Source organism: Anastrepha obliqua, chromosome 2, assembly GCF_027943255.1.
Source record: "Anastrepha obliqua isolate idAnaObli1 chromosome 2, idAnaObli1_1.0, whole genome shotgun sequence".
In the NCBI taxonomy this organism is placed as follows: domain Eukaryota; kingdom Metazoa; phylum Arthropoda; class Insecta; order Diptera; family Tephritidae; genus Anastrepha; species Anastrepha obliqua.
Genome location: NC_072893.1, coordinates 3,194,897 through 3,219,337, shown reverse-complemented (window position 1 = coordinate 3,219,337; position 24,441 = coordinate 3,194,897). Strand labels below are relative to the sequence as shown.

The window sequence follows — 24,441 nt, the reverse complement described above, 5'->3', positions numbered from 1 at the left end:
TCATCGTCACAAAGCGTTTATCCAACTGTGCATTTTTTTATTTACATGATTCTTAGTTATCAGTCTTTTCAGGCCGCTAGCCTCTGCGGTAAATTGCCTTGATTTTGTAATTATATTTCAGGTAAATAGATAAATAAATTAATGATATTCTTTTATAAAAAAAAAGGATAGGGGAAAAATATTGAAACTAGAATCTTTTTAAATACAAACATTTGCTTTACGTTTTAGGACTCTTTTTTTTAAAGTGAAATATACAAGGTGTTGCTATTCTATTTCATGCCTGTTTATTTTAACGTTTATTAGAAGTTTTCTTCTGTTAGCTCCTTCCTTTTAAGACAGATTTCACCTTAGAACATTGCTAGAAATCGTATGGCGCAAGATGCGGCAAATAGGGCAAATAGGTCGAACAGTAGATGCTATACTTGGTAGGAAACTGCTTGACAAACAATTCGGAATGAGCTGGCGCATTGCCTTTGTAGGGGACCCATTATTGATACTTCCACAATTTGAGTTGGTTTTTTCTTACCTCTTTGTCGTACGCATTTTCGTCAATCCTTACAGACTCCGCAGGCGCATACTTAACTGACGGTCAAGTCGAACGAGATAACCAATTTTTCCGATATTGTCATCCTAGTCGTGAATCATATTTAACATCTTCTCGGTCATTTTGAAAAAGCTTAAACGACTTTAAAATAAGCGTACGCAAATTGCCATACACTACTTTCGATAAATTAAAAATTTAAGTAGTGATTTTTAAGTTTCGTGTGAAATTTCATAGCAATTCTTTGCTCGATGGTTACACTGTATATTTTTCGACTGAAGCAACAAAAAAACTCTAATGTGAGCACAGCAGTCAGAGGCATTGCATTCGATAGAAAAGTATCTGCGCTAAATTGCCGGCTGCCGCTGGCTTTTGACGCATGCGCACTTCTTCTATAGTACACTAAGCGTCAGTTTCGTTGCATGAATTGAATGCATTATTTAAAATCATCATTGCTTTCGCCTCTCGCCGGTACAAATATCTTCTCCACTGAAGGTTTCTGAGTACGGGACTTTTTGCCGGTATGCCCGCACATACTTGTTTATGTGGATGTACAAACAACTGTAAAAATGTAACATATGTAAACTTAATGATTTAATACATATGTATAATAAAAAAAAAAAAATTATAATGAATAAGTGGTAAGTTATAGCAAAAATATATGGCGAGAGAGAGGTTAAATTTCCTTGGCCATTCCGGAATTAGACTCACTAGTAGCTTTTCATCACTTTTATAGTTTTTCACTTCGCTCGACATTGATATGTTGGCACCATAGCACAACCATAATTCGAATCGATAGTTAATGGAAGCTGTTGATAATCTGCTTTGTCTTGGCGATGACATCATTTATTCAATGTTAAGGCATTGTTTACTTCTATCTTCGGTTATATGCATGTGTTGTTGTTGCCCAATATTAAACGCTTATTGCTTAAACATCTCTTTACATTCATTTCTTGTGACACCCACTTCTATTTCATCTATTTCATGGCTTCCACCTCCGCAAATTATTCAAGATAAATATGCCGACATCAAATTGTTTCCTTTTCTGTTATACGCAAGCCATTTGTCGACATTAAAACTGTTCAGTCTTTAGGCATAAAATCAAAAATTTATAAATGTAAAATACATATGCATAATTCACCTTGATAAAAAGTTCCTGGAATATAGTCAAAAAAGAGGTTGTCTGTAAAGTCGGTTTACTGACGATAGTTTAACGTGATAACGTCATAAGAAAATACTGATTGAATGGTTGCATTTTTCAAAAGAAAATTTTAATTTTATTTGTTTGATAGATATTTTGTATGGATATAGAGAATGAGTTAACATTAACATAACATAACATAACATAAAATAACATAACATAACATAACATAACATAACATAACATAACATAACATAACATAACATAACATAACATAACATAACATAACATAACATAACATAACATAACATAACATAACATAACATAACATAACATAACATAACATAACATAACATAACATAACATAACATAACATAACATAACATAACATAACATAACATAACATAACATAACATAACATAACATAACATAACATAACATAACATAACATAACATAACATAACATAACATAACATAACATAACATAACATAACATAACATAACATAACATAACATAACATAACATAACATAACATAACATAACATAACATAACATAACATAACATAACATAACATAACATAACATAACATAACATAACATAACATAACATAACATAACATAACATAACATAACATAACATAACATAACATAACATAACATAACATAACATAACATAACATAACATAACATAACATAACATAACATAACATAACATAACATAACATAACATAACATAACATAACATAAAATAACATAACATAACATAACATAACATAACATAACATAACATAACATAACATAACATAACATAACATAACATAACATAACATAACATAACATAACATAACATAACATAACATAACATAACATAACATAACATAACATAACATAACATGCTGTTCAAGCAAGGTAACGACGCATGAGCAAGATAACGACGCATTTTTTGGTGCGTGCAGCCGGCTACATAGAATTATAAGACGTTATCACGTCAAAAAATAATAATAACATTAAAACAACAGGTATTATTAACAAGCTTGGTTTTATTTTAAATTCTTCAAGTAAATCAAATTAATAATAATCAATAAGAAGGCATATGCAAATACAAATACGTGAATTTATATTATATATGTACATATGCGCATATATGTACATACACATATACGCTCACTTAAGTAGGAGAGAGCAAGATGTCGAACGTTGCCGTTCGTTTGCTTTGTTTGCTTTGTCGTTCGTTCCGCGCTTTCGCTTGCACTTCATCGGCAATGAGCAAGGTAACAACACATGAGCAAGGTAACGGCAATGGGCAAGGTAACACTAATGAGCAAGGTAACGGCAATGAGCAAGGTAACGACATATTTTTTCGTGCGTGCAGCCTGTTAAATCGAATTATAAGACGTTATCACGTCAAAAACTCACAATACAAGTGTATTTTTCAAAAGTGATATTATCGTCTTTAACGTACTCCCCATCAACTGTAACGCACTTATCCCAGCGCTTGATCCAGCTTTCGCATCATTTCTAGAACTCTATTTTCGGTATAACCACCAGAGCCGTCTTCGATTTTTCTTATCGGCTGCGAAAACACGTTCTCCGTAGTGGTTTTTTGACTCGATCAAGCAGAAAAAAATCACAGGAAGCCATATCAGATGAATTCGAGGGCTTAGCCTTGGAAGTCATATCTTTGGCGATATCGGCGGGGTTCTTTTTTTGTATCAAATTCAGGTCCTTTGGAACCAACTTTGCAGCAACACGTCGCAAACCCAAATCCTTACTACTTTGCCCTGTCAATGTAGTGTAAATCACCGGTCGTCTTCGTCTAGTTCATCTAACGGTAGGCTCAGGAAACTTGCTGTTTCGACATGTTGGGTCCAGAGGGAGAGGGGTGTTAGATGAGTTGATTTGATAGGGCATGTGAAAAGGTGGCTAGTATCGTGCGGGGTGCCATCACATGCCGGACATATGTTTAGTATGTCAATTCTGGATAGGTAGGAGCTTAACCTGCTACAGTATCCAGAACTTAAATGTGCCAAGGTTACGCGGGACTCTCGGGGAAGTTGGAGCTCTTCGTCTGCGATGGGTGGTGGTTGGACTCCGATGACGGCATTCGGGGGTCGGGAGCTTAAGTGATGGTGAGAGTCTCCCAAAGAATGTCGTTAATTTTCTGTCTGTACACTATCCGATCTAGTAATTGTCGGTCTGTTTTGTCTTGGATCTCGTCCGCGTAATTGAGGAGGTGCCTCCTGACGTGCATGGGAGGTGTCTCAAGCTCAAGAAAACGTCTGCATGAGTGGGACCTGCGGTAACACCCTAACAGGAACTGCTTGCTGAGCAGTTTATTATGCTGCTTTACAGAGAGCATATGGGCCTCGTCGTGAAGATGTTGAAGTGGAGACATCAAAATGTCCTAATGGCAGTAATGACAAGTCTGTAGCTTCGTTCACTGCGATTCACTGGTTCCAAGCGACCAGACAGGTGCAGCATAATTTAAAACCGATCGGCCTATTGCCTGGAAAGTCGATATCAACATTTCTTTGTCTTTGCCCCAAGTGCTGCCGGCAAGCGATTTGAGGACCTTGTTTCAATTTTGGAATTTAGTGGCAATAGCGGTTGTATGCGTTTCGAAGGAGAGCAAACTGTCGAAGGTAACTCCCAATATTTTGGGGTTGTTAACAGTCAGAATTGGTGTGTCGTCGGCTTTTACCTTAAGTTGCAGTTTGAACTCCTTTGTCCAGGTTGTGTAGAGGAACGCCATGGACTTCGTCGGGGAAAGTTGTAGGTTCCTCGCAGTGAAGAAGCAAGAAAGGCATCCATACGCAATGTTCACGTCCTCTGTCATGGTTAGTTTGGGGTTATTAGTCAACTTTTTTTCGCTTAATTGATGCTTTCATCAGTTTTCGATGTCATGACAGAATAATAAAAGTTAAGTAATATGGCAGCTTTCTCTCTTCATTTTGCGACATTCGACTGCTTTATACTTTAAAATGTTGCCTTTATTTGTTGACGCTCTATGTGTTACTTCTTTGGAGGTATTTAATTTAATTAAGGGGGTCTATATTAAGTTGTTATCGTTTTTTCTTAAATTTTCCGTATAGCTAAATGAAGGATGATTATTGAGGATGAAGGATGATCACCGAATACATTTGTTTAAGCAGGAGTCTTTCTGACGAGCAGTAAGACTAAATATCATTGATAAACAAAACAAAACACAGCGGACCAAGAATACTACCTTGCGCATATCCAGAACAAGCAACGAAAGGAACAGACTTAGCATTGGCGGCGATAACCATGCAGTTTGATAGAAGTCTTTTACGTAAACCCGTTATGGTATTTTTAACCTGTAGCTAGGTCTTTTATGTAAAATGCAAGGATATGGATGCTTCCAACTTTATCGCCTTCACACAGAAAAGTTCTCATTATGTGAGTTCGCAGTTGCTCCTCTTAGGCTGAATTACGTGTCACAATTGTTCCATGGTTTATGAATGCAACATTTCTTTTAGCAGTGTGAAATTCTGTTATTAAGTTTCTACAAATTATTTTTTATAATATTTGTTGTAAAATATTTAAACCATTTAGCATCTGCGGGCTCTGAGCACCACACCCACAGAGGCACTAAACATTATGCTTAGCCTATTTTCAATAGAGCAGTTCGGCAAGCAAACAGCTGCCAAGGCGGCTCTCAGATTAACAGAAATCGGTCTACTTAAAATAAACCAGAGAGGACACTCTTCAATTTTAGAAAAATTCCCCTGCATTCCTGGTACAACGGATTTCTGTAAGACCAAGGATATCAACTTAGATAAACCCTTCGTCAGAGTAGGTGGAGGGGTTTACTCTGATAAACTCGGCGCCAATCTTTTCGCGTACCTGATCATTGCAGTGTATTTCAGGCGGAAGTCACTGCCATAAAAGAGGGACTTACGGTAATCAAAAAGAGAGTATTATCCACAAATGAAGTCTTCACATACTCGGACGGCGAAGCAGCAATAAAAGCGCCAGAATCTAAAACATACTCGTCAAAAACAGTCATAGAATGTTTTAAACTTCTAAATGCCGTATCAAAATACTACAAAGTACACATTATTTGGGTGTATGGCCACAGGAATATAGCAGGGAACTGCAAGGCAGATGAACTTACTCGAATTTGTACAACGCTCGACCTCGAAGCGGATAAGGCGCTGATGCCTTTAGCCACTTGTAAACTACTGATAGATAGAGAAACCATCAATAAGGTAAATACAAGTTGGCGAAACCTCTCAACATGCGAACTAAGCAGATAGTCTATTAGACGGCAAGCCAAGACAATGCAAAACAAATAGCGTATGGGCATGTAGGGTGTGGTTAAATAATGAGTTAGGGTGGTGGATGGTAAAGAAATAATCTTTTTTATAAAAAAATACAGAAGTTGCTTGGCTGTCTCATATTTATCTACACATCACACTTGAGCCCCATAAAACGTTATAGACCTTGAGTCAGCATCGAAGATCCTCTTTTTTTGGAAATACAAATACGAGGAGGTTCATATACTTCAGCCATTTGCATAAAAATGAACATGTCTGACAGTAGCATCCCCCGCATACTGAAAAATTACCTCAAAGTCAAGCCTTAGAAGATCCAAAAGGCGCATGATTTCACACCAAAGCAGCAACAAGACAGACTTCAGAGAGCGAAGGAGCTGCTTCGCTTGGCCGAACATTGTGTTTTCTGACGAGAAAATTTTTCAAATTGAGCAATTTGTAAACTCCCAAAACGATAGATTTTGTTTTACAAACCGTTCATACGAGAATTTGAGTCATCGATTGGCCACCAAAAGGACGCACCCGCCACAGGTAATGGTTTGGGCCGCTGTAGCCGCAGATGGGCGCTCTCCAATCGTTTTCAGCGAGCCTGGCGTCAAGGTAAATACGTAATGTTATTGGGAAAGTATTCTGGAAGTTGCTTACGTTTCAACAGGACTCGGCACCGTCTCATAAAGTTCGAGTGAACCAAAATTGGCTAAAAAACAACGTTCCGAACTTCATAACGTCCACATACTGGCTCTCAAATTCACCAGACGCGAATGCGATGGACTATTCTCTTTGGACCACTTGGAGAACAAGGTCCGAACTAAAAGATTCACCAGTCTCGAGACGAGTCCAAACTAATTATGGCCTTTTTAATTGGTTACACTTAGAGTGCCGACCCTCTATAATTTCCATAGGCTCATCCTCATACATCCAATTACAGCAACTCGGTATTCAATTACATTTTTTGAAAACTATGTATGACTTGATTTGGTTGGATTAACTTTCAAACCCAATTTTAAACTGTAACCCCGCTTGCGGTAATCATTGTTTGTAAGGCCGCCGGTTACTCGGCTAAAAGCACAAGGTCGTCAGCATACGTCAATAATTTGACTCCTTCTGGGAGAACATCGTTTAGATCATTCGGATATAAAGACAAAAGTGTACTACTTAATAGACAGCTATCGTGGAACTGTTCTGTTCTGTTCTGTTTAAATTTGGAGGAAAATTTGTCGAATTTCTATGAATCTTGTGTAAAGTTTGAAACTTTGGTACATATGTATATATGGTATTTGTTGTAGAAGGCTAAATATTTGTAAAAAAAAAAATTGGAATTAAATAAAAAAAGCAAAAGTAGCCAAAACTGAATAAAATGTCGCGCAGCTATTATTTTGCTCATGGGTGTACATATGTTCGGCAGTTATCCAACGATGTAAATCATAATCCCGTGTTAGCTAAGGCGAATTGAGAAGGCTAATCGAAAACTGATTTTTATTTTTCTTATTTATTTAGCTTTCTTGCTATTTTCAATTCATAATTCTATTAATTTCATAAATTTTATCATTTTTTGTGTGGTTTCCTTAAGCTACGTATGAGATTATTTTATTATATACAATATTTTCTGGAATATGTAATCGATCAATAATCTTCTATATTTAATATAATAATATGTATTTCGCTTTTAATAGTGTTTGGCAATTGTAAAGTATCGAGCTAGCATGTCATTGGGGCCAATATATTGCACAATAGAATGCAACGCATACCCTTATTTTGTAATTTTTGCAGTCTGATTATCATTTCTGTTGAACGCAGGAACAATATTGAAGAGCAATACTCAAGGTGATGCTTGATCATCAGATTGCGCTTATATGATCTTAAGGCGTTATTAATTGACAATCTTCTTCCAGTTCTACGAAAAAACCAGAAACAGCCAAGAAGTTTCGCTACACACATAGTTCAAATAGCTTTCAAAATTCAAATTTCTATCTATTGTATATCTATCCCTAGGCGACCGCCGTAGCCGAATGCGTGACTACCATTCGGAAGTGCATAGGTTCGAATGCCGTGCATAAACATCAAATACCAGAAACAGGTTTTTTCTAATAGCGGCCGCTCCTCGGCAGGCAATGGCAAACCTTCTAGTGAATTTCTGTAATGAAAAAACTCTTCATAAAAAGCATTTGGCGTTCGGAGCCGGCTTAAAACTGTAGGTCTCTTTTTGGAACAACATCAAGGCTCACACCACAAATAGGAGGAGGAGCTCGGCCAAACACATAACAGAAGTGTACGCGCCAATTATTTATTTATTTATTTATTATCCTAGGTATTTAATTTCATAGATTTTCTATAGCTTCATTATTTATGATTGCATCTTCATTTGAATTTCCATTTATTATGACAGCCTTAGTTTTGTAAACATTGAGTTTTAATTTGTTAATTGTTAAAATATGTTTTTTAAGTTAGTGTTCATTCTTTCAATAAATTCGCGCGTTGAAATACCACTTATATAGAACTCAGCAAACTGGCAGATCTCGACTCCTGCCGGTTGCCGGTTGGTCCATTCAAAATTGTGCTTATCATAATTACAGAATCATATTATTCACATTTTTATCTAAACAAACAGTAAAAACTAAATACGCCTGGACAATGACAAAGAACAGATAATTTTTGCGTCGAATTTCTGTGGCTGTATTTACGTTCCCGTTCTGCGTTTTAGGGTTAGCAGAATGAATTTTTGGAGGAGCCTGATTTTTTAATTTATATCATTACTTTTTACTGTTGTTATATTATTTTGTTATATGTATGCTTTAATGCTTTAATTAATATGGCGTTATGTTCTTGTAATTTCTTGCAGAAAACATACATTGAAACAGGCAACTTGAGCTATGCAACATGGACGACTCAACCAAGAGATTAAAAGGGTCGTCATAATCTTAAACAGTTTCGCTGAAGAAAATAACAGCCATACAACAGTAGTAACGAGCAAAAAGATAAAAACAATTTTTTAAATTTCATATGTCCAAAAAGAGAAGATATTTAAGCCCTTATCCCGAATGACTCACTGTTATCGCGCCGAATTATTTCAAGTCTACTAAGAGCATAATAAAATATGTTGCTCATAAGTGCGCTCGCACTCGGGTTGGTGGACTCAACAAATTACAATGTTGGCATACATTTGGGTGTATTTAATCTGGCGACAACGGCGGTAGCTGCAGCTACTACGGTGGCGATAAATACAGCTGTCGCAGCGGATAATGTGGATACTGTGATAGGCGGCACGATGCCGTTGGCAGCCACTCCAAATGGAGGTATAGAAGGCGCCCAAGTTAACGCTCTAACGACGGGGACTGTAAGTGGTACTTCGATAGCGCATACAACGACATCAGTTGGCAGCAGTGCGGGCAGTGGAACCATTACATGGGACAACAACGGTACTCTGCGATCTCTTAATCCAGGCGATTGGTCGATCGAACAATGTATGATTTGGCAAAGACCACATCATCTTTATTTCCAACTGGGCAATGCCTTCTTCTTACTGGCATTTCTGGCGCCGCATGGACCGTTCGGTGCACTGTGGCTGCGGGCGCTCATTCTTATTGGGTGCACGCTAATGGCAATGTACGGCTACCTGGTAGAGTGTAAACCGGATGTCGTGCTCTGGTCTGGGCTATTTTTCGTGGTCAACTTTATTTACCTGATTATTGTGCTGTGTCGGTTACGACCGGTTCGATTCGATAAGGAAATTGAGGGGGTGAGTGATACGAGTGTACAAATAAGTTTTTTGCTACATATTTCTATTAAAAACTGTTCGAAATCTAAGACGGAAAATTGATGTTTTATTCATTTCATCTGCATTTACGTAACTCGGTAATATTTTACTTTTGAAATGATTATATATTAGTGTCAGAACATATGTATATAAGTACATAGATAATATTATATTACCAATAATATTTGTAGCTTAAGTATTAAATTTATTTGAGTTTCGATTTCAATTTACAGATAACTTTTTTGCCGTTTTCGATAACTCTCGTTCATGTTTGAAGAGCTATAAGAAAATATTATATTTGATATCGGAGAATAAAAATCTAAAATATGGATTGAGTATTTGAAATAGAAAAAATCATATTCCATTTCTTTCCTCAACGTTTAAATGATGGAAGGTTTTTTTCTTTCAATTGAACCTTCGGCTGTTGTAGCTGAATGGGTTGCTGCGAGACTACTATTCGAGATTGAGATTCGTAGGTTTGAGTCTCGGTGCATGAAAGAGCAAAATGATATAACAAGTTTTTTCTAGTAGCGGACGCCCCTCGGCAGGCAATGACAAACCTTCGAGAGGGTTTCTGCCACGAAAAAGCTCCTCATAAAAAAACCATTTGCTGTTCGAAGTCGGCTTAAAACTGTAAGCCGTTTTATAAAATATGTGGAACAACAGCAGCACGCACGCCCCAAATAAGAGGAGGAGCTCGTCCTATCAGAAGTGTACGCGGCAATCATTTTATTTTAATTTTAATTGAACCTCTTGTTAGAACATATAGAACTTTCATCATTAGCCTTATTTCAATAAAAATACGGCTGTGAGCAGCTGGTGCATGTTTAAACTCATGCACTGTGCCAAGAAAATGTTTTGACATACAAAGATATTCAAGACATTTACAGTTCTTTAACTAAAACCATCGCTTCCTATTGAATTTGGAGAGTCTTTCCAAATTATTTCACTAACTTACATAGTTTCCACCACTTTTTAAATCCACCCAAGCAAACAGAAACAAAAGCAAACACAAATGCTTCTCTCAGCTATCAGCAAAAGAAAAAAAAGTAAATAAAAAAAAGGAGGAATTTTTACATACCTATTTTCGCCATCGTTTGCTAAAACGATTTGTTATCTTACCGAGTTGTTGCGTTAGTCATAAATCAGCCATAAAATGATCGTAAGAGTGGTTTTTTAATCAAAATATCAAATTCTACGTAAATTATAAAGAACCCAAAAATACCTGGAAAACGGACATCGTTTGAGGTGACTCAGTTGGTCAGTGCAAAAGTTATCAGTAATGATATATTTAACCCAAAAAACTGTTTATGATACAATAAATTGTGCAAAAAATGAAAATATGCTGGAGCCAAAATCTGCAAGTGGAAGAACATAGAAAATATCTGACGGCGAAAAGTAGCCGCAAACTCCCACATTTTGACAAGAAATCTTGCTAATGAGTTTGGAGATGAGTGTGAGGTCGAAGTTTTTCATGAAACAGTCCGCCAAGCTTTGCAAAAGAACCAATAGACTTCACGAGTCGCTCAAAAGAAGGCTTTGTTCTCTGCACCGCATAGTCAAAGACGGCTATCTTCGAGTAGCACGCACCTAGCTCAACCTTATAGCTACTGGGATGTTGTGATAACCTGCGATGAGGCTAAAATCATCTTGTATTACAACGATGGACACCGATGGGATAATGTGTGGAGGCAGTCATTAAAAGCACTGGAAAGGCGCAATATTATACCTGTATCGACAGTAAAATTTGGCAAACTGTCAGTCATGATGTGGGCATGCATATCCAGCAAGTGATTTGGTGTTAATGGAAGATAGGATGGCGCGATAACCTCTTACGCGATTTTGGCCTGGTTTAACAAAGCGCGCCAGTTGTTGTTGTAGCAGCATAAACATTCCCCATACATATATGGGGACTGCTGCTGAAGTGACAGTCCTTGGTCGGATATGAATCCGGGTCGTTCCGGTAACGTGGAACCGACTGTCGTGGGAACGAAAGCGCGCCAGTCGTTTCTTTATCGTGCTAACCGGCGCCAGTTGGCCACACCAAGTTAAGCCAAGTCCTTTTCCATTTAATCTTTTCAACGCAGAGGAGGCCTTACTCTTCCTCTGCTACCACCAGCTGGTAACGCATCGAATACTTTCAGAGCCGGAGCGTTTGTATACATTCGGATGACATGACTGCACTTTATTCGCTCCACTATGTCTGTCTCGTCGTAAAGCTCATACTGCTCATTGTTTCATCGGCTACGATAATCACCGTCACTAACGTTTACAGGTCCAAAAATCTTGCGAATAATCTTTCACTCAAACACCTCAAGGGACAAACAATGCAACAAAATTTGGCTTCATTGTTGACCACAACCCTCAGTTTAAATTCTACCAGGACAATGATCCAACACATAAAGCTCATATGGCCAGAACGCAGCAGTTTTTTAATTGAAGTAAAGTATCTGATACACGAGCTCAAAGCCCGGATATGAATCCAATAGGAAATTTGTGGGCATTATTTAAAGAAAAAGTTGTAAAAAACTCTCAGAAGTCCGAGCAGAGGTCAAAAACGTTATTTTCGAGGAATGACACAAGATATCCCAGGACGATAATGTTCATAAATTGATTCACGTTATGAAAAGCAGACTAGAAGGTGGTATAGATGCTCGGGATTGAAGTAGTGATTCACATTTTATTTTTTAAAACATTCATATAATTTAAAGCTATTAACTGGAAATGTAAAAATACTTTCTTGATAGCTGTGTTTGAAGTGGATATAATTTTTAATTTTTTTTTTTTTTGTGTTATTTTTCAACTGTATATTATATTATATAAATTATTTATATTAGTCAAATAAAGCCAAAGAATGAAAGAACACCATGAAAAAATACATATTTCTTTAAGCAATATCTCTGATTAGTAGATGTCAAAATACTGTCTTGACAAACTGTATGTAGAATATGGTTGGACGAAATGATGAATTACCAATTCCAGAGAAAGGTTAACCTGCAAACTGAACGGAAACTATCGCGGAATTAACCGAGCTCATATTGCGAACTAGAAGATTTGTCAAGATTTGTTGAGCTTTCTCAGCGATTCAGTTTTTATCTCTTCAGTCGTCGCAAAACTCCGTCAATTCATGGGTCTCATCAATATTGGGAACAGGAAATAGTCGCAGGGGCCAAATCTGGTGAATATGGTGGCCGCAGCATGATAACGGTGTTGTTTTTAACCAAGTAACCTCTCACAAGCAAAGACGAGTGAGCAGGTGCAGCGGGCGTTTTTTCGTATTGCTTCACGCAAACGGCGTATAACTTCAAGGTAATATGCCCTATTTACCGTACGACCTTGTGGTAAGAACTCCTGATGCACTACGCCATGGTAATTGAAGAGAACAGTGAGCAAGCCCTTGACATTTGATCGAACTTGGCGAGCTTTTTTTGATCTTGACTCTACTGGAAGAGGGACGATTGGGCTTTGCTTTCGATGTCATAACCATATACCCATAATTCAACAATATATACAATTCATATACCCGTCAATCAACAATTCCTGAGCGATGCTCATGCGACGTTGTTTTTAGTAAAAATTCAGCAATTTTGGAACGAACTTGCCCGCCACACGCTTCGTGCCCAAAATTTCCGAAATGATTGCATGGCATGAGCCAACCGATATGCCGACATCCTCAGAAACTTCTTTAATTGTGATTCGACGATTCTCCGTAACAATTTTCTTCAGATTCTCAACATTTTCATCGGTTGTTGATGTGCTGAAGCGTCCAGAGCGAGCGTCGACCTTCTGTGAAAAGTACACCGAGGATACTAGCCCCCTTTTCACATGCCTCCATAAATCCATTCGCCTAATAGCCTGGGCTTGCCGTTAGATGAGTTAGACGATGACGACTGGTGCCTACACCATACCGGCAGGGCTTAGTAAACTGCTATAACAACGACAACAACAACAATACTCCTACCTAGCACATAGTCGTACTCGTTTGGCACCGTCCACGTTTCTGTTCATATAAAATGCGAACAGGGTGATAGGCTTTTGCTCGTCAGAGAGGGTTCCTATGGTTGCCTAAAATTTTTCACAATAGACGTGGACTCTTCGCGTGAGTCCAGTGGATACTTTGTTTTATCCTTAGTAAATTCAAGCTGGATTCAATAAGCTGTATAAGCTGTATGAGCTTTATGACGACATACACATAGTGCAGTGAATAAAGATCCAGCAGCTACGTAGAATGGGTCATGTCGGCTCTGAAAGTATTCGATGCGGTACTAGCTGGTGGTGGCAGAGAGAAAGGAAGGCCTCCTCTGCGTTGAAAAGATCAGGTGGAAAAAAGCTTGACTTCACAATAATGTGTCCAACGATGTGCACGATAAAGAAACGACTGGCGCGCTTTGTTAAACTCGGCCAAAATCGCGTAAGAGGTTAGCCCGCCAATCAAGAAGAAGAGAAATTTAAGCTGGGCCAAACTGCCTTGTTGTTGTTGTAGCAGCATAAACATTCCTCATACATATATGGGGAATGCTGCTGAGGTGACAGCCCTTGGCCGGATATAAATCCGGGTCGTTCCGGTAACGCAGACCCTAGATTCGTGGGAACCTCATTTGCCTTGTTTGCTTCTCTAAGCTCGTATTTCGGTTGCATTAATTCATACTTTTGCCATTCATTTAAACAAATCGCACAAACGAAAGTTGCATTGATAAGAATCAAAAACCTTTGTACATTCTTAATTAAAAAACAGTTCTTTTAAAATGTCTTAATTTGGTTTTTATTTTATTTTCATAGGACTGAGGTCTCGAAATCAACACTGCTCTTGGTCCATATTCATTTCTCACACTTTCATAAAATTATATCGTAATAATACAAACATGCAAAACTCCTGTACGAGTTACTTATTATTATTGTATATAATATTTTGTATAGTTAATATTGCTTTCAAATACATATCATATGTAAAATCACATTTTTATTTCGATTCAATAATAAAAATTCGGTAAAGGCGCCAGAAATTTATAATTCGGTGTGTATGCGTAAATTTAGTATAAAATCTAAGTTATTTGGATAATATGATACACACACGCATACATACATAAATATATACTCATTCAATCGTTAATATAAAAAATCCTGTAATTTGGTTTTGTGGTTAGATGGACAAAAGCTCATGATGTACATATGTATGAATGTTTGAAAGTAGCCGATGCGAATACGTATTTAGGTCTAAAATTTGTATCACCTAGCTGAAATTGCAGGTCCACAACGTTACGGGGGTTCATATGGCATGATTTAAAATGGGGAGGTGCATATGCATGCATTATGGGTATCACAGTTTCTATATACGAATACTTTTCGTAAGTAATTTACATACTTAAATTTAATGAATTTTCATGAAAGGTTTTGTGAGATGGAGGTAAGTAATAATTTCGATGCTTGATTACAGACCTAATGCTAATACACATGTCATTACGAAGACAATTTTAACTTAAATACTACAAATGCAATTCGTTTTTGGTATCTAGTTGAAAATTCGCACATTCGCACATTCGCATATCCTGGTACGTTGGTAGCGTAGGAAAGATCGCCGTACGTGAATATCTATAAATATGGTACATGCGTATATGTGTTGCATTCGGGTAGCTGCCGCAGCTAGTTACAATTTAATCTTCTTGTAGTCTGTTAATGTATGTATATTGATCGCTGGGTTAGCTTTCACTTTTGTTGTATATTCTTCCAATATATAGTCTACTTCTTTTCTACCACCTTAGCTAATTTGTATTTTCGATGCGAGAAAATACAAATGAAGGCAGGTAGCTAACAGCACCGTCATGTTGCCCATGGCTATCGTCATGTGGATGCGGCGAAATGTTTTGTGGATGCGTTGATAGTGTGGACAATTGATGAGATCGCCTTGCTCGAGAGAGCCCACCTCTCGACCACTACCGATAGCACCTTCAATCCGGTATTTTTCGTGCATCAGTCGCAGCATCGGAGGTGCGAGATAGAGACGTATCATTAACTCAATTAAGGCGGTGGTAGCCAATGCTGTCAATTGCACCATTGTGGCTACAGTCCACGAGTTAAGGAAGTACTTGACAAAAAGTATTAACATACTGATGCTCAACACAGAGCTCAGTGCGAAATAACGTGGAAACAAAATCTGCTGACACTGTCCAAATGTGTGACGTGGCAATGAGAAATACAGCGATAGCCCTGGAAAGTAAAACACGATCCGTTAGACATTGATTAAATATAAGTATGTTAAATATTGTGCTTAAATAACTATTATTGGAATTCAATGAAATTCAAACAGTGCATTCATTAGATGTGACTGAATTGACTTTTATCTGGAATATTTAAGCTTGACCTCAACTACTCAAAACCAAATCTTAAAATGAAATAAATCAGTCCGAAAGCAAAAATAATTCAGCCACGAAAAAATTTAGACAAACCATCTGCAAAGTCCGTCTAAAGATATAAGATCCTCCTTGTTTAAGTAAAAATCTAAGCGAGTCCCCGTTTTACTAGCAATAGGAATGCAAAAATGAATGACACAGTGCTACAATGGATCTGAAGTCCATAATAGTTTCTAAATATTCTTACTATTTTCAATTTATTATACGAAACAATATTATTGCAGACATTGCGAGCTTCTACATTCTAATTGTAAACCACAAGCTTTCTGGGACTCATGAAAATAATGAAAATGCTTATCATATTTTATGTAGTCAAGTGGATTTGTGTGTGATTATCACTCGGTGTGTCTGGGTTCGAAGCCCATGGACAAGAAACGAAAAATTATGGAAAAAGGATTGCCTTAAAGCGCGCGCTCTTCGGGTGGCAATAGCAAACTTCGAGTTCATTTCTGCCATGAAAGTTTCAAGACGCACACCAAAAATTAAAGTGAAGCACGGCCAGACACTTAGTAAAAGCACTTAGTAAAGGATGTATGTGTGTGTACATGTATATACATATATAAATAAGAAATTCACTATATAAATCTTTAAATTATCTGAAAGTAGTGGCTAGCATTTATATAAAAATGTGCTAATAAATTGTGGCTCTTAAAGTTCCGGGAAAAAGTTTTGCCCCTTGTTAATTTTTTGACAAGCTTTGATGTGCACGTACACCTTCTGCCTGTAAATACCTCCAGAGTAATGCCCTTTACTCGTGCATACGCGTAATTCACCGACAGCCAAACATTTTTATTGCTCTGAATTTACACTTTAGTCTGTAATGTGAATCTTTGCTCGTGCAAAACACATACACCTACATATGTATATATGTATCAATATACGACACCTTTGACGTATGAGTGAGTATTCATTATATTCTCCGCAATAAGTCGGACTATGCTTAGACCACGTGATAACTACTCCAATTCGGTGTGGTACTAGTCCACAGTTAATTGCTAAAAAATTAAACATTTAACTGCGGCGATCGCGATATTTCTTATTTATTTTACTCCCGTACATACAATATACCTAGACTAGTTGCCAGCGCAAAAACAATGGGGACTAGCCTTGCTTACTCACAACTATTTTGCACTGGATTTAAGACAGCCGTTATTGGTCATTCAATAATATAGCCAAAAATTTTATTGGCGGGCACTGTTTTTTATCACCAACGTCAATTTCATGATCTTAACTATCTTTTGTATAGATTGCATACGCAAACAGTGCATGCAACTTAAATGCGAACCTCGTGCGCAAATATTATATATATGTATGTCGACGTGTGCATATTTACTGGCGTAATCTGATTTTTGCTGTTTTAAACGCTTTCAATTGCACCTGTATACACACATACATATATATAATATTCGTAAGTGTGTATGATCTTTAAATTAAACTGTCTGCGGAATTAGTTCATTTTGGGCGGTACAAGTCCGCGCCTGATACCCTAATATTATAACCTCGTTTGCCTCTATTTTGGGTAATTCTGGATTCAGATTTTTCTAAACACTCCCAGTTACATAAAATACTGCGTTGTAGCATAAAATTAGAAAAGGTACAAACTCATTTTTTTCACTCAATGTTATTCTATTTTCCCCATATTTTTAAAGAATATGTATTCATTTCATGTCTTCCCTTTGTCCTTTTCCTTACACTCATTTGAATTATAGTCCTTTGTGTATGCATGAACTAGGCAGGCGGCAATGCAGCTTCTTCTTACCTGAGATGAATGTCATCCATATTTGGGCACCGAAATGAGTAGCGAATGCACCTAAGTATGCGATGGCTGCCAAAGTGTTATGTCGCTGGGCATGTTGCTCGTCCTTGATTGAAGTTTGCTCTGCACCGCTGACAGCGGAGGAATCACTTGTGTCCACTATATCTGGCCAAACAGTGAACATCACAAATGTTAACACACAGACGGCGATTAAATGCGCTGGCTGCGTCGTTCTCGTCAGCAATCTGTAAGGCAGTCAAAAATCAAAAATGTATAACTAAATATGAATCCAAAAAGATAAGCGAATATATTTATATGTACATATATACATTATGCATAATGCCAGGCGAATTTTATAACATCTAATCGCACACTAAACAAGAATGTGTAGGATACCAAAGAATGATGAAAACGAAACAACCTTCTGTAAGGTCTGTAACTAAAACAAACAAATAACATAACAGTGTTCCAGCATTTTCTAGTTTCATAGAGATTCTTTCCCCGTTGGTTCTTTGGAAGTATGTTCTGAGAGAGAGTGAGTGAGATTTGTCTACGGGTTTTTCTGTCATGGAAATATACTAACATTTATGCAGATGTATATATTTATTGTTGCTAAGTGGGGAATTGCGTGGCTGTCGTTACTCTATTGTCGTTTGGCGATTTGATAATATTTCAAGTTTCCAGTTTTCGTATCGAATTTTGTGTCTTTTGTTTTTATCGTGCATATTTGTTATTGTCATTGCTTTATCTTTACTACTCAGGGAAAACTACAACTGCAAGCGAAAAAATTAACTTTTGCAAAAAACTACTCTCGTATACAAAGCTCCGACGCTGTGCATATTTATGCGCTTAGAAATCGCAGCAGAATGGCGTACGTGCGAAAACGCATGCAATTTTATTGAGGTTCAATTTTCATACGAGCATCGACTTGGGACCAGAACGGTTGTACTCGCGGAAGTGGCGCGTAACATTTTTTGCAATCACCTGCTCCAAATATTCCTCGGCTTGGACAATATATTTTTTACCCCAATCTGGGATGCCCAAATGACAGGCATATTTATGTGTGTACATACATACATGCATACATACATAAATTCAAATTCGCAAACTCATTCCAATTGTACTAAATTGTGTACGCAAAATAAATATGTCAAATTGGGTGTTTGAAAATAATAACAATAAAAAAGTGTTGTTGGGGAAAGAACCGTCGGCACACTTCTGACATGTATTGCGCCTACAACTCAAATACGTTATTGTTGTTAATAATTAGTGGCAGGTGTTGAATTTCCATGACAAATGCAATGCGTTAGTGACAAACGGCTTGTGAAAGTAAGACTTAGTTATTAAAGTTATATGTATACAAAATACATTAAACAAGTTTGATAGAAAGCATTCGTTAATTTATTACCTTCTCATCAAACTTAATTTGAAATAAAATACCTCCTTAGCCTGGGGAGATTTAAATATGGAGCACCAACGACCTGTTGCATTGCACATTGAATCCATAACTAATCTGAGCTGATGCTTTTAGCATGCAAACAATAATATTTACACACACATACACATGAACATAAATGTAAGTATGGATATGTGTATATACGAATGACTTTTTGTCACCAGACTTTTGGAATGAGATTACTTTGTACAAAACATTTTCATCTGTCGCTTATAAACAAATTTGTTATTATTATATTTTATGTCATTAAGTCGTACACTTGCATAAATTTAAAAGTGATTTTGTTTTTCTGAAAAATAAATGTTTCACACACAACAGAGTCGGAGCTTTATGAGGTGCGCACCTAATGTGGGAAGACTATTTTCTCAAATGCTTTTTAAGTCTTAGTGCAGCTAACACTGGCATGCGTATTAAAAAAAATTTTCCTAGATATACTGTTATTTATTAAACGTAAAAAGTAGCTTCTTCTTAATAACAATTACACGCAAACATTTGAATTGACTAAATGCATCCATACATGAATTTAATTTCGCTTCGCGAAAAAAACAAAAGTGCTGGTTCTAAGCATGTCACAATTACTCGCGCAATACTGTTATATGCAATTATTATTTATGCGCTCCTAGCAAATTTCGAACAATAATTAGTGCACATTTACTGCTATAGAGCTTAGGGGAAGAAATTTGACTCGCTAGCCTAGGTTCTTCTGAAGGAGTATTTGCTGCCTACATATTTTTGTTAAGAAAACATTAGTTATTAAGGAAATAAAAATTGCTTCTTCTAATAATACAAGTAAAAATATTAATCTGCTAGTAGCAATTCATCAATCGATGCAAAATGTCAGTTTAAAAAGGTAGCCAGAGTGCTAATTAAGTTAGGGTTATATTGTAAGTATACCCTACAAATAAAAATAATTATATCACTTCAAATAGTTTAATCTGAACATGATAAGTATGACTGTAGAATTTTGAAGTGCAGCAGTTTATTAAACAATGTCACAGAGAACGCCACGTGCTGACGTTGTGTACAATTCGTTTTCTCAAATACAAGTAGACTTTAGACTGCATCACTTTCTCAGGCGGAAACTTTCCAAGAGTGTGAGCGTGAAAGTCTGTATTTGTAGATGAAATTTGCACCGCTCACATTCGTGCTCGTATACGGTTCAGGTACTTATGTGACGCAGCACCTGTTCAAAAACTGATCCAATTCTAATCGCTGGCTAGCTGGCTGGCGTGACGTTGCAGTCGTTCACACGCTCATCCTGACATTGCCATTAGTAAGTAGATATATGTTAAGCACATTGCGCGAAAGGCAAATAAACTTCGCAATGAATTAGAAATTATTGCACAAGTGTAAAATTCTTGTCTGTGCGCACACACGTGCGCAAATACACACATATGTGTTTGTACGAATGTAAATAAGCCAAATACCCGTAAATTGGTAATAATCAAAAAAGGCTTTGATCATCGTTATGACTTAACACATACCGATACACCCAGTGGCACATTAACTCCAGCCCCTGCACCCAGCAACAGTGCGAATCATTTAGTAATTACATAGAGCACTTCAATCGATGGAAAGAAGGTTTGATAACTTACGTGTATAATTTGCTGCTTTGCATTTTTTCCGCAACACCATAAAGTCGCTGCACGAAGTTTTTCGTCACTTGAGTTGTTAAGGCGAGTGCGTCCATATCGGCTTTATTGACTTCAATTGTTTCGGTGCCTGCAGCGCCAATATTTGTGATATTATCCTGCAATTTGGTGGAAGTTTGTTGGTTGCGAAAACGCCCACAAAGGCGAGGAATGCCCAAAGATGAGCTTTTGCTTGTAGAAGGGGGCTTTCCTGTGCCAGCATCAGCGGCGGCATGGTTGTGGTGGGACATCTCCATGCTGGCTACGGTGGAACTCCGTTCTTCGGCACGTTTTTTGAGTGTGTACTGCACTGTTTTTATAATCTTCTCGGGCATCCCATGCTCAACGAATTTTCGAATTTGGGCACTTTGCATACCGGAACCGGAATTTGGGCACATTTTGAGGTTTGACTTGTTAATTCAATTTAATGTATTGCCTATTTGTATGTATCTATGTCTGTGCATATGTATGTATGTTTAATTAAAAGCGTTCTTTGCAATTTCGTTGATACCACTTTCATCTGTTTTTAATTTGCATTTAACCAATTGCCTTTCTTTTATTTAACACCACAATTTATTCACTATTTCCGAAAACGAGAACGTTGCGTGGATTGTAATATGGGATTGTGATAGTTAACAGGTTTCGATCGATTAATTATGTTTGATTAGAGCCTTTTTCATACTGTCGATTCCTTTAATGCCTTTCCACGCACCGTACCGTAGCAATCGCACGAGACTTGGACTCGTCGAAGTATTGAACGCTTTTGAGTCAATTATCATCACCGTGAGGTTTTATATTCGGAAAATATATTCTTCGCTCACACCGTCGCTTCAGCGCCACCAACTCGTCTCCGATAACATTCCCTGTTGTGCGCATGGCGTTTCAATAAGCTCAGTGCGCCCGTTTTCTCCTATTTTTCTCTTCAACTAGCTCATGTGTATTTTCGCTCATTCGCTCATCTGGCTCGAATTGATCGTGCAGTGCCGTGCCATTCGCAAATAACAGTGTACATGCGCTGAGTAGCGGCAATGTAAGAGCTAAACGGCTGAATTATAGAAAAACGTTATCTCTTCGTGCTCAGACCGCGTATGCTATAAGTACTATATGTAGGTATACCCTCCACTTCAGAAGTCCAGTACATATCCCAGTGAGAAGTGTTCATCACAAGTGGTATCCTTTGCTGTACCGTTGATCCGCGTATAAATTTATACCACTGATGTTGTTGTTGGATTTCACTCACACATATATACTTGTGTGGATGTATATAATCAAGTGCAGCTGCACCAAATAATTCAATGGCATATGTAAATGTATAGGCGCTAGTGGGTTGCTAGGTGGGTGCACATTTGCACAAACATAACTAACTATGTATGTATGTGTCGCATTTATAGAGTGGCAGAAGTTAGGGCACAACTATGGAATTACGTGAGATTTACAGCCTTCTAATAAGGCAGTGATGGCACTTGTCTTTATTGCCACTATTACTGTCATTGTGATTGTCATCATTGTTTCATGCGACGGCGTTTTAATGTCATTTTACTTCCAAAATTCGAAGTGGCATGCACGCAAGTAAAGGTTTTGGGATGGTGCGCAATTTTTTTTTATTGCCAGCGCATGCCGTTAAGAACGTTATATCAATATATGCACACACAAATTACAAATCACAAATTTAGAAAATAATTGAAATTCATAATTGAAAGCATCAGCTTCCTTTTCAAAATTTTCTTAAGTGCCTCATTTACGCGGACAAATTAGGACCGATAGAAGTATGAATGAATGATAATCAGAATGAAGACAAAATGGTTTACAAAATTCTTTACTTACACGCTTGTGCATGCACATTTTTAGGTATACATACATACATACATACATACACACTTTCATTTCACCTTGCAGTTATTACAAGACTTATGGAGAAAGGAAAATAAAATTTAATTTCTTTAATTGCTTAATATATAATAGAACAATGGGTACATATTTTTATAATTTAGGCAAAGTACTAGAAAGTTACTTGAAGTCACCAAAAAATACAATACAAAATGTAAGCGCGCATGTTAAACTTCGTAATTTATTTCAGGCTTAATCATAAGTGAGGATAGAATCGAAATTAACAATAATATTTCATAAGTCAGTAATAAATCAGTTGTGTTACTAATATTTGATTTAAATTTTGTTTATACAAACTTTGAGGGGATTATATCATTCTAAAACCATCACAAGAATCCCCGAAATGTAGTGTTCCTCTTTACTCAGTGTGACGCACTCTGTGGTAAAGAAAATTTCCCAATAATTGAGAGTTTTTTAGGTCGAGTTTTTTAAATACCAATAACCAGGCTTTCTGCACTTGCACCCTTGTTTGGGTGTTTGGCCAAGCTCCTCCTCCTATTTGTGGTGTGCGCCTTGATGTTGTTCTACAAATGGAGGTACTTACAGTTTTATTCTACCTCCGAGTGGCAGATGCTTTTTTATTAAGAACTCTTCCATGGCAAAAATACACCCGAAGGTTTGCCATTGTCTGTTGAAGAGCGACCGCTATTAGAAAAACTTTCTATCATTTGATGTTTCATACCTGTGGTTTCGAAGCCGGGCACTGCCGAACGGTAGTTGTGCACCATCTATTGAGCTACAGTGGACGCTTTAAATAAGGTCAACTAAATAATACTAAACTTGGTTGGTTTATATTTACAATATACTGCCATTTCCAAATTTTTTTTCTGATTATTTTCTTGACGGTGGTGGCTTAAGCCAGATTTATACTTATACTTATACTACTTATTATTAGTTACTTAATTTGAAACTCGTTCAAAATGCGGCACTTATTTGTCTGAAAAAATCTCAATTTCATTGTAATGATAATTATTTATATTGAAACTACGAACTTTGACGAAGTTTCATGGTAATACGCCACTTTATGGTCGATCGAGTATTTCATTGCCACTAAATGTTTTTCTATTCCATGGAAATCCCTTATATCGGGTGTTTTTTTTAAGAGCTTGAGAACTTAAAATGATAATACAAAACAGAAATATTTTTGGAATAGATTTCGTTTTTATTATAATCTGGTAGATAATTGCATGGCATTTATTATCTGAATGTGATATCCGGCATATGTCCATTGCGGCTGCGAGTTACATAGTCATGGTTACATTCCATCAGTCCAAATTTTACCACTTTTTCCAATAAACCTGTCCGTATAGCGTCGTATGGTGGTTTGCAATAAATCGATTTTTAAGCGCGCTGTATGGCAAGTTGTGCCGTCTTGTTGGAACCAAATGTCGTCGATATTTAGCTGATTAATTTTTGGAAACAAAAATTCAATCAGCATGGCTCGATAGCGCCGTAGCGTAAGAGCACCGTAACGGCAGCTCCTTTCTCATTTCGAAAGAAATAAGCACCGATGATGTCGCGAGTGCTCTATGAACTCCGCGAACAGGTTTTTGTTTTTTTTTTTCAAAGCAA

The 24,441-nt window shown here is 37.2% G+C and overlaps 2 protein-coding genes across 9 annotated transcripts in view; one reads left to right on the top strand and one right to left on the bottom strand.

The window, feature by feature from the left end:
• Positions 1-24,441, top strand: part of LOC129239665 (blood vessel epicardial substance) — a 54,620-nt gene that overhangs the window by 4,485 nt on the left and 25,694 nt on the right. For all 8 annotated transcript variants that reach the window (XM_054875342.1, XM_054875338.1, XM_054875340.1 and 5 more), the window contains one exon: positions 8,818-9,714. In XM_054875342.1, coding sequence (XP_054731317.1) covers positions 9,073-9,714 — 642 coding nt within the window. In that variant the 5' untranslated portion in view covers positions 8,818-9,072. The remainder of the gene's footprint in view (positions 1-8,817; positions 9,715-24,441) is intronic.
• Positions 14,673-21,763, bottom strand: LOC129239666 (uncharacterized). The gene is made up of 3 exons (XM_054875343.1): positions 20,947-21,763; positions 17,899-18,140; positions 14,673-15,936 (listed from the first exon to the last, which is right to left on the bottom strand). Exons 1-3 carry the CDS (start codon positions 21,378-21,380, stop codon positions 15,488-15,490), a joined length of 1,125 nt encoding a protein of 374 aa, XP_054731318.1. The 5' UTR covers positions 21,381-21,763; the 3' UTR covers positions 14,673-15,487.

Coding starts and splice junctions, on each gene's coding strand:
- LOC129239666 (XM_054875343.1), bottom strand. CDS start 21,380: ATGTGCCCAAATTCCGGTTCCGGTATGCAAAGTGCCCAAATTCGAAAA. Junction 18,141..20,946: donor CAAAGCAGCAAATTATACAC/GTAAGTTATCAA, acceptor ACTGCCTTACAG/ATTGCTGACGAGAACGACGC. Junction 15,937..17,898: donor ATGGATGACATTCATCTCAG/GTAAGAAGAAGC, acceptor TTTACTTTCCAG/GGCTATCGCTGTATTTCTCA.